General features: G+C 42.7%; 1 protein-coding gene across 2 annotated transcripts in view; it reads left to right on the top strand.

Annotated features, from left to right (window-relative positions):
• The window catches only part of ATL2 (atlastin GTPase 2), a 55,803-nt gene that overhangs the window by 18,436 nt on the left and 20,637 nt on the right, over positions 1-16,730 (top strand). For both annotated transcript variants that reach the window (XM_032779212.2, XM_032779211.2), the window contains exons 2-5: positions 6,628-6,896; positions 10,812-10,946; positions 12,471-12,575; positions 14,393-14,443. In XM_032779212.2, the coding sequence (XP_032635103.1) occupies positions 6,628-6,896; positions 10,812-10,946; positions 12,471-12,575; positions 14,393-14,443 (560 nt within the window). The remainder of the gene's footprint in view (positions 1-6,627; positions 6,897-10,811; positions 10,947-12,470; positions 12,576-14,392; positions 14,444-16,730) is intronic.

The following is a 16,730-nucleotide window of genomic DNA, read 5'->3' as shown; positions in this document are numbered from 1 at the left end:
TAGATGAAGTTACTAGGCGGATGCACGACTGGTTGACAGACCAAAATCAGAGTAGTTAATCAGTGATTCACTTTCAGACTGACAGGGTGTATCTAATGGAGTCTCACAAGGGTCAGTCTTAGGGCTGGTCTAGTCAATATTTTCATTGATAACTTGGATAATGTAGTGAAGAGTGTGCCTACAAATGTTTCGGATATCAACAAGCCTGGAGGGGTTGCAAACACATTGGAGGACAGGATTAGAATTCAAAACTGGAAAATAGTCTGAATTCAACAAAATGAAATTCAGACAAGTGCACAAAGGAACAATGAGTCCTGTGGCACCTTAAAGATTAACAGATGTATTGGAGATGTATTGCCTCTGGAAATTTCTGTTACATGCGTCTGACGAAGTGGGTATTCACCCACAAAAGCTTATGCTCCAATACATCTGTTAGTCTTTAAGGTGCCACAGGACTCGTTGCTCTTTACAGATCCAGACTAACACAGCTACCCCTCTGTTCCTTCTTAGTGAAGTAATGTGCACTTGTCTAGAATCAATCAAATGGACAACTGCAAAATGGGGAATAACTGGCTAGGCAGTGGAACTACAGAAAAGGATCTGGGGTTATAGTGGATAATGTTGAATGAGTCAATGTAATGCAGCTGCGAAAGGCTAATGTGTAAGAGACTGGAGGTAATTGTCCTGCTTTACTTGGCACAAGTGAGGACTCAGCTGAAGTACTGTCCAATTCTTGGCACCACACACTAGGAAAGATTTGGAGAGTCCTGAGGAGAGGAGATAACTGTCCATATGCAAACTGATTCTGCATCTCCTTGAGTCCGCAAATAGCGATGGTGCCACCACTGTTCTATAGCTTTGCAAAGCATGCTGTTCTGTTTCACTGTAGCTATTCAGAATTGCATGGGCAGCTTGATACTAGCAAAAACATCCATTTGCTGTTTGGAAAAGTTATGAGCAGGCATTGGAGTTATTCACTGAGGCAAAAGACACTTCCCCTCCCCACGCCACTTTAAAAAAAAAAAAAAAAATCTAGTTGAAGAGTTACACTAGTTGAGATGACTTCTCTTCTATCTGTCCTGGGCCTCCTTATGACAGCCATGTGGCTTGTGGGTGTAGAAGAGACCAAATTATTCCTTCTGTTGTGCATCTGTGGTGTGTGAGAGTGTGGGGCTTCAGATTAGAGCCCTGTGCAGGACTTTTTAAAATCCCGTTCCCACCTATTCCTGCTGTTATGGCAGCAGGTCCTACGGGATCCCAGTCCCACTGCAGGGTTCTGCATTAGTCCCATGTAGGGCTCTACTTCTGATTGTTGTAAGACCTTACAGCAAGCCAGAGGCTGAGAAAATAGAGGTCTAAGCGTAGTCTAGAGAAAACATTGGTAGAAATCCCAGCATCGGGAGTTTGGTTTTTCATAAGTTTGATGCTCCTTCGCATTGCTGATAAATGGACTCTTACCCTTGTCTTTTATCGCTCCATCTGGCTAGTGGATGCTTGGTGAGTCTTTCAAGACCTGCTGGTAGACAAGGCCTTTCAGCAGCCAAATGCCACTGGATATTCCCCTCCTCACTTATACCAAGCCAAAAAATTTTTTTGGGTGGGGGGAGGAACACCCCTCTCACACTTCCCCCAAGTGCATTTTTGTTCCAGATCTCATCCATGTTGCAAACTCAAGCTGTCAACTTTAGTATCTTGTTCAGCTTTAGTCATGACTTAGCTGGAATTAATTTTCGTGAGAGTTTGTGTTTTAAGTAATGATACTTGATGGACCCATTCCCAGAGTTCAGTTCTGAGGTAGGAAAGTACATCTTTTTTTGTGTATGCCTCCAATTTAAATTCATGTAGCTATGCCTAATAGTACTCGTGCTCAGCTGTGTGGAAAATACTAGCTGAGGAAGCTATTCCAGGCCTGACTACTGGACGTTGTATTCAGTTTTCCAAGTTCAAGTAGGCAAGTACGTCTCAGCAGTGCTGTGGGGGATAGGTGTAAAGGGCTGGCTCTAGAGTGCTATGCCACAAACTCTGTTTATAGATCCCTGGTGGAATAGGCTCCAACACTAACTTAAACAGGTGTTCATTGCAATACTCATCTTTGATATAGAACCAGAACTATTTAGCTTTGACTCTATCAAGGCCCAGAAAATATGCACAGTTATAGGAGTTGAGGAAATCTGAGACTCATATCATAGGATCTGCCTGACTTCTAAAGTTTGCACATCTGCTGTTGATGGAATAAAGACAATATCATGTTTCCTGTGAAATTCAGTTAATCTTGGGACTGAGAGTAGAAAGGTTTTAAAGATAATTCTGTTGCTATGAAAGCTGAGAGGAGAAAGAGCCTTGTGGTAATTATCCATTAAGCTTATTTCTGTTAAGAGCCGAGGGAGGTATTGTTGCAGGGTGCTCAAAATGCAGTGTAGAGCCTTCAAGGGAAAATGAGGTTCCAGACAGGAACCTTGACAGTTCCCCATTGCTTTGAAAGATTTTTTTCAGCACTATAAACTTTTTTTATTTAAGCGGGTCATGAGATGTGTGTTCACAATGCTTGGAAGCAGAAATTTCTTATTTTCATAGACTGGAGTGCATGTGTTCTTAGAACTGGATGACAGTAGACAGCTCTTGCCAAGAATCAGATTGGTCACTGTCATGCCACTGGAGTCTTTAAGCTTTGGATAAACTACTGAATGTCTTACTACGCCACAAAACCATTGGAATGATAGGAGCTCTACTCAGGTGTCCCTGTCTGAGAGCAGGGTCCATGATACTGTAGACCTGCCAGAAACGACTTGTTAGAACCAGCAGATGTTGGCTAGGATTCTGCTGTCGACAGCATCATTTGTTTATACCTAATGATTTGTCCCCACAAGAGAGAGCCATCACTGGATCCCGAGGTACCTGTGAAAGCAACTCATGCAAGTACCTGCTGCATTGCATCCTGATGATGGGAGACCTCTGCCTTCTGGGCTTGATTGAGGTTATCATTGGACTGTCAGTTGGATCTGAACTTCCATGTTCCTTCAGCTCAAATTGGAATGACTGCAATGCGCATTATTATGGTTTGACTAAACCCAGTCAAGAAAGCCTCACACCCATGATGCTTGCTTTCTCTGTGAATTACAGCTACACACAAATCATCTGGTGATTAGGGCAAGCCAGAGCCTATAGGGACCTGGTATTCTACCAGGTGTCACTTAAAGTGGGAGGGAAATAGGATCATGCCTGTGTTCAGAAGCCCTGTTGGTGTGGCATAGTGAGCAGTCTCTTTCAACACTCCTAGTGGGAAAGGAGAAGCAAATTAGTGTCAACCTGCAAATGATCCCTGGAACAATTCTTTTAAACAAATCCAAGTAGTACCTGCTGCCCATCCTGAACAAGTTAACTGTAGGGACGCGCAGCAAGACTTTTCTAGCTGTTCACAACAACCACACCAGGGGCATGTGGTGCTAAATGAGTCAGGTCCTAAATCACTTAGGGCTGTATGAAAGCACACTGGGAACCAGTGGAATATATAGTGAGTGCTAATGTCTATGGTTATGTCAACACAGCACACTAAGGCCAAGTCTGTGTGATCCACACCTGCACACTCAGTTTTCCAAGTCCATGCTTGAGCAGCCACACTGCAGTGGAAACCTGACCCTCTCAACCATGCTGGCTGTTCCATGCAGCAGTACTCAGACCTGAGTCAGAAATTCAGCGTCTGTGGCCATATATTATCATATATGAGGATTCCTAGTGCCCTTGCTTGGTGAAGTTGCTCTGGGGCTTGTTTCATAGTGGGCTGTGGGAGAACTTGTCTGTCTGTTCCACAGGAATTGAATGACCGTGTTTTGGGTGGCTTTGGCCTGTCAGCACATTCAGACGAGCCAATTTGTATCCCCACACTCTCAGCAGCCAGAGCCAACATGGATCCTGCCCCAGTGGAAGGACTTCTCTGCCTAATGCTCTCAGTCTTAACTTGGAAAACAGGTGGACACCAGCATCTTGCAGATGTGACATTTTGGCCTTTTCTGAGCTGCCAAAGACACCTCTCAAAGGGGCATACTAATGTGCCAGCTGTGACCCAGCTGATGCTGCTCATGCCTATTGCTTTAGCTGCAGATTCCACCTGCATTGACTGGCGCTTCTGGAGCAGGGCCACGAGCACAGGCTCCTGGGATCACAGTCACATGCTAGGATGACTATCAGTGGATCCAGTACTTCTGAAGGAAGAAGCAGATGTTCCTGGGGATTTGTGATCAGTTAGCCCCTATCCTCCAGTCCCCAGTCAGCCGCTTGAGGGAGGCCGTCATGGTCCAGAAGTGGGTAACTTTAGCAATCTGGAAGCTGGCTACCCCAGACTGCTACAGGTCTGTGGCCAATCAGTTTGAAGTTGGCAAATAAACTGTGGGAATTGTGACAGAGGTTTGTGAAGCAATCAGGACTGTGTTCCCAGGGGTGGTGGACATGGCACATGTTCCTGAAATATTTGCAGGCTTTGATTGAATGGGCTCTCCAAACTGCAGCGGGGCCGTCGATCGGATCCGTGCATATAGATTTCTCTCCACAAGAAGCACGAGTACGTAAACCACAAGTGTACAACTCCGTCATTAGGCAGGCGACCACAGGCAGGTTCATGGACACTAACATGGGATGCACTGGCACGGGGCATGATACCAGGGTGCTGGGGATTGGGACTTTACCTTCATGAACGAACTTGGACATTGTTCCCACCAAATGACATGGAACACTGACCCCACTATTACTCTAGGGGACACTGCTTACCCACTGTTGCCATAGTTTATGAATCCATACCATGATTTCAGAGGACCCAACAAAAGAAGGGTAAGCTGCAGGCCCAGTGACTGTAGAATGGTGGTGGAATATGCATTTGAAATCCATTGGTGCTGCCTTCAAAACCGTTTGGATGTCAGTGTAGTCAGTAAAGTGCGTTATTGTGGCTTGCTGTATTTTGCACACTGTCTGCATGGAGAAGGGATCTTTTTGCCAGGAGTGAACTCAAGACACTGCCATATTTCTTCATAAGGGCACATAACCAGACAGTGCACCTGTGCTGACTGCTGCTGGATCCACATGCACAATAGAAATAAGAGATGCCTCGTGTGCCCACATAATGGATTTGCACACTGGAGTTTTGAATAAGCCCTTGCATGTTGAGATGAATATTTAGAGGAAATAATCTTCAACTTTTTGCTAGATATTCAATTGTAGTGCTCAAGGATAAATGTTAAGGTGGGTTTTCAAGGAGCAACAAAAGTTTGTGCCTTCTCGCCTTTTCTCGAGAATCTTAAAGATGTGTTTTCTGTTTGGACTTTTTATACAGTATTGGGAATACTTAGTCTTGACTTTCTTCACTTGCAGGAAATCTGAATGAAAGTTTGAGGTTGACCTGAGTTGCATCACTCTTAGCACCCTGTGATGAAGAAGGCCAATTTTAGTGCTTTCAGGGCTAAGTTGAGATTTGCTAGTATTGTCTGTGTGTATGTATAATGTGAAACTGTGACAAAGATATGGTGGTCTTTATTCTCTGCTAGGTCAGGAAGAATTGTCAGCTCAAAAAAGAGAAGCTATTTCTAAATCCTTGACTTTGAGAAGACCATCTTATTAATGCTTCATTCAAGACAATTGAAATTAAGTGCGGCAAAATCACATCTGCATTGCGCATGCCCATCTCAGTATATTTTAGGATAAGTGCATAAATTAATCTTGCCTACTACTTCACGTTCTCTTAAAATGGCTTCTAGCTCTGTATGTTCAATGTTAGCTTATTATTAACAAGCAGTGTTAAAAGTGCAAACTTCCCAATGTGCGTAGTAACTAAAATCAGTGTTGTGTTGGAATTGGAAAGAAGCAGTTCGTAAATTTCAACAATCTTTTTCAGTATACCTCTGTGAAACACTAGGTAATATTAAGTTGGTACAGTTTGGTAACCAAAACTGTCAGACTGTCAATCTTCTGTCATTGGAAATGTAGTAATGTTCTAAAAATAAGTTTTATGTCCTCTTTTAACATAGAAATTAACATGAAAATTGAATTTTTATTTAAGTGAGAAGAGGTAGCAAAGATCCTTGTTTGTGACAGAAGCTGCATTTCCAAAGGTCTTAGAGAGGGTTTCAGAATATTATTGCTGAAAAGATAATTTTGGAATGCAAGACTCCTCTACAACTGAAAGAAAGATGAGGTGCTAAGATACGATGCTACTCTGCAGTCTATTACATATAGAGCTCATAAAAATAGACAGTTTTCTGTGTCAGAGAACTTGTGCCATTGGAGACAAGATCCATATGAAATGGAGAATATAATTAATTCTGACAACTGGCCCAAGACAACTTGCAATACCTGCAAAGTCATCTTTCATAGCAATATGATAATGCCTTGACCCATGCGTCACCAAATTAGCCATGGAAAAAGTATATGTGCCAGGTTGGTTCAAGGATATTAGAGAGACAAGGTGGGTGGGATAATATCGTTTATTGGACTAACTTCTTTTAGCAAGAGAGAAGCTTTTGAGCTACAGAGCTCTTCTTCAGATGTGGCAAAAGTATGTGACCTGTAATTGCATTATCTGAATTCAGAAAAGTGTTTGTTTAGCTTGATTCACTAGTTGTCTTTTCAAATATTAATTTCTAGATAAGAGTTTGGAGGAGAATGCCCTGGTAGACTCTGATGCCCTGGTTAACTCAGAAGATGAAGCAGATTTGAAGACACCTTGCCCTATACAAATTGTTCTTGCACATGAAGATGACCATAACTTTGAACTTGATGAAGAGGCACTGGAGAACATTTTGCTTCAAGAACATATAAAAGATCTCAATATAGTAGTTGTATCTGTAGCAGGGGCTTTCCGCAAAGGGAAATCATTTCTACTGGACTTCATGCTTAGATATATGTACAACAAGGTGAGTAGTTGAAGGCTGTTCATTCAGGAATAAATAAGATACCACCTAATGTGCTAGCTCTTTGCTTTGGTTTATATACCATACTCACTTTTTTTAAATAAAAACAACCCTGCCCTTCTGACTCCAGAAATATTGGCATGGTGTCAAGTTGGTGGAGGCCTTACACTCATGATGGGATTTCTCTGTAATGTGATAACATTTGAATACAGCCTCCAGTCAATTCGAGTATTTCAGGGAATAGTCTGGGCATCAGTAACCAGAGGAAAAATGGAGCACGGCCATCAGATTAGCACAGCTGCAAGCACCTCTGCAATTGTCTCAAAGATTTGGTTGATGATGCCTGTTAATTCCTTGCAGCATAACAATGCCTCTGTCTCATCTCTGGTGTGAACACCCTGAATCACTTCTCTCCCAGACAGAAAAAATAATGGCAGTGGATGTAGGGGAGGGGAATAGGGTATCCTGATGTGGGAGGAATAGGGGTGCACACAGACCTCTGCCATGTGAGGGAGGAATAAAGAAAAGGGGTATCAGATCCTGAGGTAGAAGTGGGGTGGCCCACCAGGAGCTTATGGGGAGGAATGGAGAATGCCTGGAGCCCCAGCTGGGTGTGGCGAGCACAGCTGACAGATGCTGTGATGTGTGATGCACTGTAATACTGGTCTTCAGGTCTGAAGTGTGTTCAGATATTCTTTGTAAGTATCTTGGTTTCCTACAGTGGCTAGGTTAACTTCTTGATTGTGTTACAGCAGAAATTGGCATGGAGGAAGGATTTGAGACAGGGTAGTGGCTTCTAGATGAGTTTTTGGGGAGAATACTCTATGTATAAGGTGCGGCATGGAAGAAGACAGATTTGTGGAGGAGGTGGACTGAGTGACTATAGCCTCAAATACCTATCAAACCATGTCCAAAGATCTGTCTGATAGCATTTTACTTCTATTGACTGGCAGGTCTCCTCCTTTTTAAGATCGTATCTAGCACTTGCTCCCCCACTCACTCACCCCTTTCATACAAGGGACTTGAAAAATATTACCAGATACCTGTTAGTTAGAGGACTAGGTGAAGATAAGGGACTACACCCAAGTGAGAAATCGTTCTCTGCCAGTTGCTGCTTGAAGTGTTTTTCCTATCAGACAGCTGTCCTTGGACTCAAGCATTACTAAATTTTTCTAAACCACAAGCCCAGGTGGATCATAAAACAAGCCCAAACCATCCCCTTCCTTTGAGAGCCAACTGTAAGCATTGAGGATATATTCTCCCTGCCTCCCTCAACATACCCCGTTCTCCCCCCCCTCCACACTTTGCCAAACCAGATGATTGGAGGGTGCCACACTGCCCCCTGGAAGCCTGTCTGCCATGCCAACTTGCCAAGGGCCATGCCACCCTCCCATGTCGATGGCCTGGCCACGGCCCCAGGCTCAGTTGGACAAATGCTGGTGCTGTCAGGCAAAAAACGCAGTGACTATGGGTGTTTTTAGACTGGAGGACTTGGCCACAGAGTAGGGTAACTCCAAGTGTCAGTGAGGCATACAGGGTGTCTGTGGTGGGTGGCTGGCTCAGGCCCTGAATCCTACCTGGGGGATAGAGGTGCAGGAGGGGTCCAGTCCAGTGTTCCTCTGAGTCCTCTCCATCTGCTGTCTTCCAGTCCTGGCTTTCCACAGAGACTGGAGTTGCTGCATGGCAGGCAGCGTGGTGGTGGTGTGGTCCTTGGATTGGATTTTGGACCCTGCCCAATGCTCTTCAAAATAAATACACAAAACCCACTGGCTAGTAGGTCTCTGAAGTGATGAGACATCTTGGCTACTGTGAGGGTGGTGGGATGGGGACTCTGCAAACATAAATCTTTTAGTGTCAGATGAGATTCTCAACCTTCTTGGTGAATAGTCCCAAAACTGCTGCTGCTGCTCACAGCTCTTCTGAACAACAGTATGAAACTCATGAGTCTTGACAATGCTGCTGATGCCCAAAGTTATCGAAATACAGCAGTAAAACTGACCGTCCTGTTAATTTCACTCACCTCTTTGCCTCGCCCGAGGGGAAAGGAAGTCAAAATCCCCAGCCCTTGTGCGTGAATCTGGGGAAATACTCCAGAGCAGAGGCTGCTAACCCCTTTTCACTTGGGAAGGGGAATGAAGATCCTCCCCCCACAGTGGAGGGGACTCCAGCAGCTTTTACTCTGCTAGGAGTTGCAAGAGAGACATTGAGGATGTGGTAGTGCAGATGTGGGCCAGCATGCTATATGGCTTTTCCTTTGACTTTGCAAAGCAGTATTATTCCAGGAAAAAGTACCATTTGCGTTAGATGTTGAGTGAGTGTTGCTCACATACTGTCTACATAGGCACTGTTTTAGGGCATCCTTCCAAAATGAATACCAGCATTGGCAATTTGAACTAGCAAATATCTGTTTGGTAGAAGCATGTTGCTATACTAATTCCTTCTGCTAAAATAGCAGGAAGTATGGCTTAGCTATAGCTTTGGATCAAATGGACTGTCTAATCTCCTGGCCTTTTAATTCATGGCAAAACATTTTGTATAGAATGACCAGGGATCAGAACAATATTTCAGACTTTAAAACACCATGATTGCATAATACGTATAATTCTTGCCGGTTTGCTGTTTCAACACTGGCCTTTAAAAAGAAGATAAATGGCTTCAATTAATTCAGATTGAATTAAGTAAGGGGAAGAGTGGCAAAGTTTCAACTGCAGTTAAGAGCAATTAAATGTGTTCTAGATTTTTCAGTTACAGAAAACAAACTTATAATCTACATATCAGCACTTATATAAACTTAACACCAGTGCACATGTATTCAGGCATCTTTCATCTGCTCACTGAACAGTGACCTTGAACAGCCATCTCCCGTGGATAGTAGACACAATATGTAATACAAAATTAACTGCCATGCTGGGGGCCTCAAAGGCATTCTGCTGTTCGCTAATGAATCCTTGATAGTGAGAACCAGGGTAAATTGTTGCCTTTTAAAAAAGTAATCTAAGGGTGAAATGCTGACCCTACGAAAGTTGATGAGGTGTTTTGACATTGACTTCAAGGAAACCAGATTTCATCCTAAATCTTGACACTCAATCCTAGGCCACTTCAAATTGCTGCTGTCAAAACTATTTGTTGCTTTAAAATAATGGCTGTTGTGCTGATTGATCAGCATTTTGGGGAGGAGAGCAAGATATTGTCACAGTTTACAGCCTTACTAAGAGTTAGGTGAAATAACCCTCTTGTAAATTTAGAGTGTAAGCTTGTCCGTACCCGTGACCTCATTATCTTGTATTAATCGCTCTGGCCAATAGCGCCATATAAGTAAAACTATGTGGGTTTGGTTTGGGTCTTTTCCTCTGTGTTTAGATCTAGTATGGAGGCTTTCCACCCGTTTGTCTTGTTTGTTCTGTAGTGGTCAGACCAAAACTGTATCTGGATTTTAAAAAGGGTTGGATAACTATGATCCCTCCTATACACCCTTGTACAACTAATTAAATGCACCATAGGGGTGGGAGATGGTATTTACGTTCCTCTGAAAAACAGATGGTTGGATGCAGTATACTGGAGTAGCCAGATGGTTTGATCTGTCATGCCAAACCCTCAAGATATATCCAGTTCTAGACATTTGGCACACATTACATTTGTGAAATGGTCTGCATCTACTTTACCATGTTAGTGCGAGTCAAATCTCACAAGTAAGACTGGTCACTATTTGGATGAAGGCTCTGAAGGAATACACATCTGCTGCCAAGAGGCATTGGTGACACACTTGCCTCAGACAGTACTGACCTAAAGCCCTATTAAACTTTTTGTAACTTGAAAGCCTGTTCTAAGAAACCAGAGAAGTATATGGAAGTGTGCTAAAATACCATCCTACAAGTGATCCTCTTGCTGTTGAGTAAGTTTGTGCCTTTCTCTTAACAGAATTCCTCATGTTGGATAGGTGGGAACAATGAGCCATTAACTGGATTTACATGGAGAGGTGGATGTGAAAGAGAAACAACTGGCATTCAGATTTGGAGCGAAGTGTTCGTAATTGACAAGTCTGATGGGACAAAGGTAAGTGTTTCTATGCTAAATGGACTCATTCTTTATAATCTCTTAAGCTTTTGTTGCCTTCATGAATTTGGTTATAATGTTTAAGTGGTCAGTTACTCCAGTCACCCTCTCTTTGTATTAATGCTAATAGTTTCTAAGAATAAAATTTCTATTTATTTGTGAGATGGAGTGGGGTACAGGAGGGAAGGAGAGAGAGAAATTTTACCCTTGCTTCAAAGCCTTTTGCCAGAATCAAATCTTCTTAAAATATATATTTGCTGCCTTGTTGCTGTTCAGATACTTTGTGGCTATAGTGGAAGGCTTTGTAGAAGTGACAGCTGTTGACAGTACTTCCCTTGCCAAAGCATTTGGCTATACAGTAGTCTGCAGAAAAAGCTAGTGAATTCTGCAAAAATGAGATGCTGTCATAGTCTGCATTTAGGCTCCAGTGGAATGTACACATGGCCACAAAATACCTGGAGGCCAGGCTTTAAGTGTACGTGGAAGTTGTTGATCCTTCTCTGTACGGTTCTGGATGTGAGGTGGTTCTTGAGATCTAAGTTTTATGAATAACCTCTTCACAGCAAAGCAAAGGGTTCACAAGTTGCATTGTGTAGTGAAATATGCAGTGACTGCTGAAAACAAGGATTAAATCCTCATAAGCCTGCCTCCCAGAGCTCATGACTGATATTTTTCATAGGCATGGCGTTGCTAGAGCCCAAAGGGAAAGTTGGCAGCGTCATTGGCTGGATAATGTTACAAGTTTTAGGTAGATGGTGGCCTTAGTGAATGTTGGAAAGAACTTTGCATCCTGAGTTGTATAGAGTTGCCTCTGTAACTTCCATGATTTTTAAGTCAGGGCTAGCTGACTGATTATGTGATTGCAGAATGGTCAAAGTGTGGGATCTTGTCTATAGCAGTTTGTGTAATGTTACCCATTTGTTCTTTTTTTTCTTTTTATAATGGAAAGAAAAGGAAATCTGAATCTATTTCACAGATCTAGGGGATCAGACAGTAGAAGTGTCTTGGAGTCAGGACTACTTCACTGTTCCATCACTTAATTAATTGTCAACTTACTCAGTAGGAAACAGCTAGTTTTCCTTCAGAAAATGTTTGACTGCTTCATATCTTCTTGATGTAAGCTTTATCACACATCTAGTGTTCATGAAAGGTGCTGGATTGCTGGCCCTGGAAACTGAAGTCCTCTGGTGTGTCACAGTCAGCTGTAAGAGTCAGCTTTGCTACAGTGCCCTGTAAGAGTGCCTCACTGGTCATGGTTGAGGAGACTTCAGGGGGAGAGGCAACTCTGCGTCTGTGTATTCCATCTTTGGCCTCTGCAGAATGCCAGTGAGGGTGTCACTCTTTAGTAGTGGTTTGAGTCGTGGACACCTGTCCACTGGGAGCTGAAGTAAGACTGTCATCTCGGTTTTAATGAGTCATCAGAGGGGCAACAACTTCCACTACCTGGGCTGGATCTGACCCAGCAGCCTAGAGGTGAAACCATAATGTCTTGGTTAATTATTGCTGCTTTTTTAAAATCTTTAGGTGGCTGTACTACTTATGGATACTCAAGGTGCCTTTGATAGCCAATCCACTATCAAAGACTGTGCGACGGTATTTGCTCTGAGCACCATGACGAGTTCTGTCCAGGTGAGAATAGCTGTGCTGATAAATGGCAGCTTTTAAACCTCTTTGGCTTAGAAGACATCTTAAAAATATATCTATAGTCACATTTTAAAAAAGGATAGGCACACCTTTTAAATTACCACAGCTCATTTAGAGCTCATTTGCAGCTGAATCTCTCTTTGGATCTGAGATTACCCAAGCACTACCACCGTTGCAGGTCCGTAGTTCTGTTGCGCTGCAGATTCTACTAGAGGAATCCCAAATTGATTAAAAATATATATAATAGTGACACCTCCACAAAGATGCATAGCAAAAATTGCTAAATAGCCCATCTTTTACAAAGGCGGGCCTGACCCAGCCCAATAACCTCTTAAATGCACTATTGCTGTTACAGTACAATTTTTGACAAACTTCTTGCAGTATGTCTCGAATACTATTTTGAGTCTGTTCTAAATTTTTAAAAACGACTTTTTTAAGAAGTATAAAATTGTACACTCATTCATTTGTAACTCCTGAAAATGTAGGCCTCTGTAAGAAATACATACATATAGAGAATCCCCCCTCTCAGGAGATGACAATACCCTTCAAAGGTATCTTCTAAATCTATCGATTAAATTTTAACAGTCATGAAGGGAAAAAACACACTATCATTTTTATTACCCACTTTTAACATTTAAGAATAGAAAAAATGAGTTCTTGTAGCTATGTTTAAAGAGACACGGTCAACTTGAAATCTAGTCCACTTTTAAAAAAATGATACTATGTTTGCCTGGAGTCCCCCTGTCACCTTGTATGCTTTTACAGTCTTGTGTGTTTTTAACTGGCATTTCCCTTCATTGTTGCTGTCCAAAAGACCCATACAAACAGGAATCTGTGCACGAAGTATCAAACGCATAGTCGGTTTCACTAAGTAAACTTTTTTGGGGGCGGGAATGATACTTTTCCCTTTCTGTTGAAAGTAATCTTGCTTGTTACAAATAACAATAGTATACCACAAACTTTCAGAAGATTGTTTTGTGGGTTTCACTTTTTTAATTAAAGGTAAATTTCAGAGTATTCTAACAACCTTGAAATACTATGCTGACCTTCCATGATATCAGGCATTTAGTACATTCTTATCCTTTCTCCTGACCCCTGGCTTGTATGACTTCAAGTCTAGCCATAGATCACTAACTCTGCTTTGAGTTATGCCTCAGCATTCGGTATTTGCACTGTCTCATCAATCCTGGGGCCTCAGGAGAGGTAATGATTTATTGGCCATGTTAGCGAAGTTCTATGTCATTTGGGATATTTAAAAGCAAAGGAACAGAACTTTGCAAAATCAGGCAATATATAGAAGAGAACTATCCAACTCTATGTGGGCCACCACCAGTGGGTTTCTGTCTGATGCATCATTACCACAATAGCATGTGCTGGGGCATCACCTATCCCTGCCCCAAGTAATCTGAGTTGGGGATAGAGAGGAAGGTGAGGTGAGTTTCAAGCTGCTAATGCTAAATGTGTGCCCCTCTTACTAAACTAGGGGGGAGTGTTCAGCAAATTAAAAAAAAATTTTTTTTGCATCTCATTTGCTCTTGAAAGAACTCTTACTAGCTAGGATTTGGAAACTAATCACCCTGAACAGCAGTTAGGCCCAAAGTAGCTGGTATGCCCAGGTGGTGCATTTGAAAATGCAGTATGTGATACCACTTTGCCTAAATAGTGACCACTGATTTTTTAGACCTCAGCAGAGCTGGTGTGAATACTCAAGTTTGCCCCTGTAGACTAAATCTGTGTTACGGAAACATAAAGAATAAACATTTCTCCCGCTAAAAGTCTTTGAACTGCAATATCTCTTACAGGTTTACAACTTGTCCCAGAACATTCAAGAAGATGATCTCCAACATTTGCAGGTAAATATAAACTGAGTTTACTTAATATGGTTTTTATTGAAGTGCTGTCCTCTTAGAATTTTTCTGTTCCCTATTTTGCTTGATTTTGCAATTTGAAACTTTAGGAACCCTATTTAAGGGGTTGTAAACCACTTTTGGATCAGGTTAGATCTATTTTTTTTCAACTGGTTGTAAGCACAATCTTCTTAAAAACAATTAAGGTGCTGGTAAAGCAAAGGCAGTTAGCATGATGGGATGTGAAAGTATTTCTGCCTCCCTGGGAGGGAGCATCCTGGCTAAGAGGCACATCTGCCCAGCGATGCTGCTAAGCAGAGGGTCTGCCAAACCAAACAATAGGGAACTGATTGATTTGATTTATTTTAGTTAAATTCCAGCAGGAGTCAGAATTGGCTCAGAGAGGCACTGCCAGTTTGGGACACTATTAGACACAGCTGTGTCTGATTAAGGTTCGGAACTTTCGGGCTAGCTTGCACTTGAAATTTGTACTGGTGTAATTGTGTGATTGCTTTGTTTTACTGAAATAGTTCTATCAGTACAAGCCCTAGTGTGGATTAACTGCATTTACACCAATATAAGTGTATTCATATTATGGGGGGTTGTGTTGCTTTAACTACACCAATCTAGTTAAAGCAGCCCACCTTTTCAGTATGGGCAAGACTGCAGAAAGACAAGACGGTGTCCAAGAGATGGAAACATTGTCCTGTTTGTAACCTGTGTTTTCTTCTTTCTAAGTCATGTGAGGCGAGAGTGGCCAGAGGTTGCTGGGTTTTGGTTTTGTGCATGGAACATGAGCCTAGTCTCTTTCAAATAAATTTGAAGTCCTGGAGAGACTGGCTTTTGTGTTAGCCAAACCTCTGTCTCCCATCTCCAGCTACTCAGACCATGGCCTCTGCCACAGCTTGAAACTGGTTAACACGTCACCTGATACCAGGCTCCCCGACACATTCAGCTTTGCAAAAGGTGACAGCTGCCAACAGTAGGAGCCAACTTATAATTAGACATTTTTCAAATGCATTTCACAGCTAATACATAAGTGCTTTTTACTGTTTGAACTTTCAGAGTGCAAGCTGAGCAATAGAACTGGGCAGTTTCTTAGAGATTAAAGGGAAACTCTGATTTCCCGGGTGGTCTTGGTACTTTGATTGGATTCCAGTTGTCAACCTTGGGGTTGACTTGAGTGGGGTGGGAACATTCTCTAATAGTTGAGGGTGAGATTCATAATTGGGGAGGGGAAACTGCCTGGTGGGTGAAGTTGGGAAAGGGGGATAGACGCATGCAATCACAGGTTGCAGGAAGTAGTCTGGGGTGGACAGGGTATGAGCAGTGTCTCCTCCCGCAGCTCTTCTATCCTGTGGACTTGAGGTGGGGGTAGGAAGATGCTTGTATTGGGGAAATGGAATCTGTGGCTTGTCCTAGGTCCTTGTTTGGGTACTTAGCAGCATCAGCTTTGTCCCTCTAATGTCCACTTTATGGGCCCTATCCCTTTCCAGAGTGACGTGGTGGCCGGAATAGGCCCCGGGTATCCATGTTTGTTAGATACTGCTTGTGTTTACAGCCAAATCAATGCCACCTTATGATCAGTGGAAGTAGATTGGGGCCTCCCAAATGTAGTTTCATTTCTGTCTTTTAGAGGCTCCAGAGGCTAGTTTCGTATAACTGCTCTTCTGTGCCAAAAGTGCTCCTGCACTGGGTTTCACAGGGTGCCATTTCTTTGTCCTGCTCCTTCCATGTGTACATGGGTCCACTAGAAGGTCTAGTAAGGAGACGTAAGGCTACTGTGTATCTTCCCTGTCCTGATGACTTCCAGCTGTCCCTTACTTGCACTGAACCAAGCTGGCTGAAAGCTCAAGCCATATAAGATGAGTGGTGTTGGTAGGATGGTGGAAGCAGCCAGAAGAGAAGATGAAATTAAGGGGGTGTTCTATTTGTTACTAGAGTTTGAGGTCTAATACCTTGTTGCTGCTGGTGGATCACGTAGCAGCAGTGAGTAGGATGGTTCTCTTCCATCTGAACCTGTCCAGGAGACTGCAGTCATTGTCTTGAATGCACACTTTGCTACCGCAATCTAAGACTTTGTCGTCTCATTTAGACTACTGCACTACTTTAAATCAATTCTGTAACTGAAGCTTGTGCAAAAGGCTGTGGCTTGTTTGTTGAGGAGTTTCTTGCTGTGATATAATACCAATGTTCAAGAATCTGCTTTAGCTGCCTGTATGTTGACTCTGGAGGTTGAGATATCTCTGTCACTGGAAACTTTTAAGAGCAGGTTAGGCAAACACCTATCAGG

This window comes from Chelonoidis abingdonii, chromosome 3 (assembly GCF_003597395.2).
Source record: "Chelonoidis abingdonii isolate Lonesome George chromosome 3, CheloAbing_2.0, whole genome shotgun sequence".
Classification (NCBI taxonomy): Eukaryota; Metazoa; Chordata; order Testudines; family Testudinidae; genus Chelonoidis; species Chelonoidis abingdonii.
The sequence above is the reverse complement of the archived record's forward strand: the minus strand, read 5'-3'. Positions and strand labels throughout refer to the sequence as shown.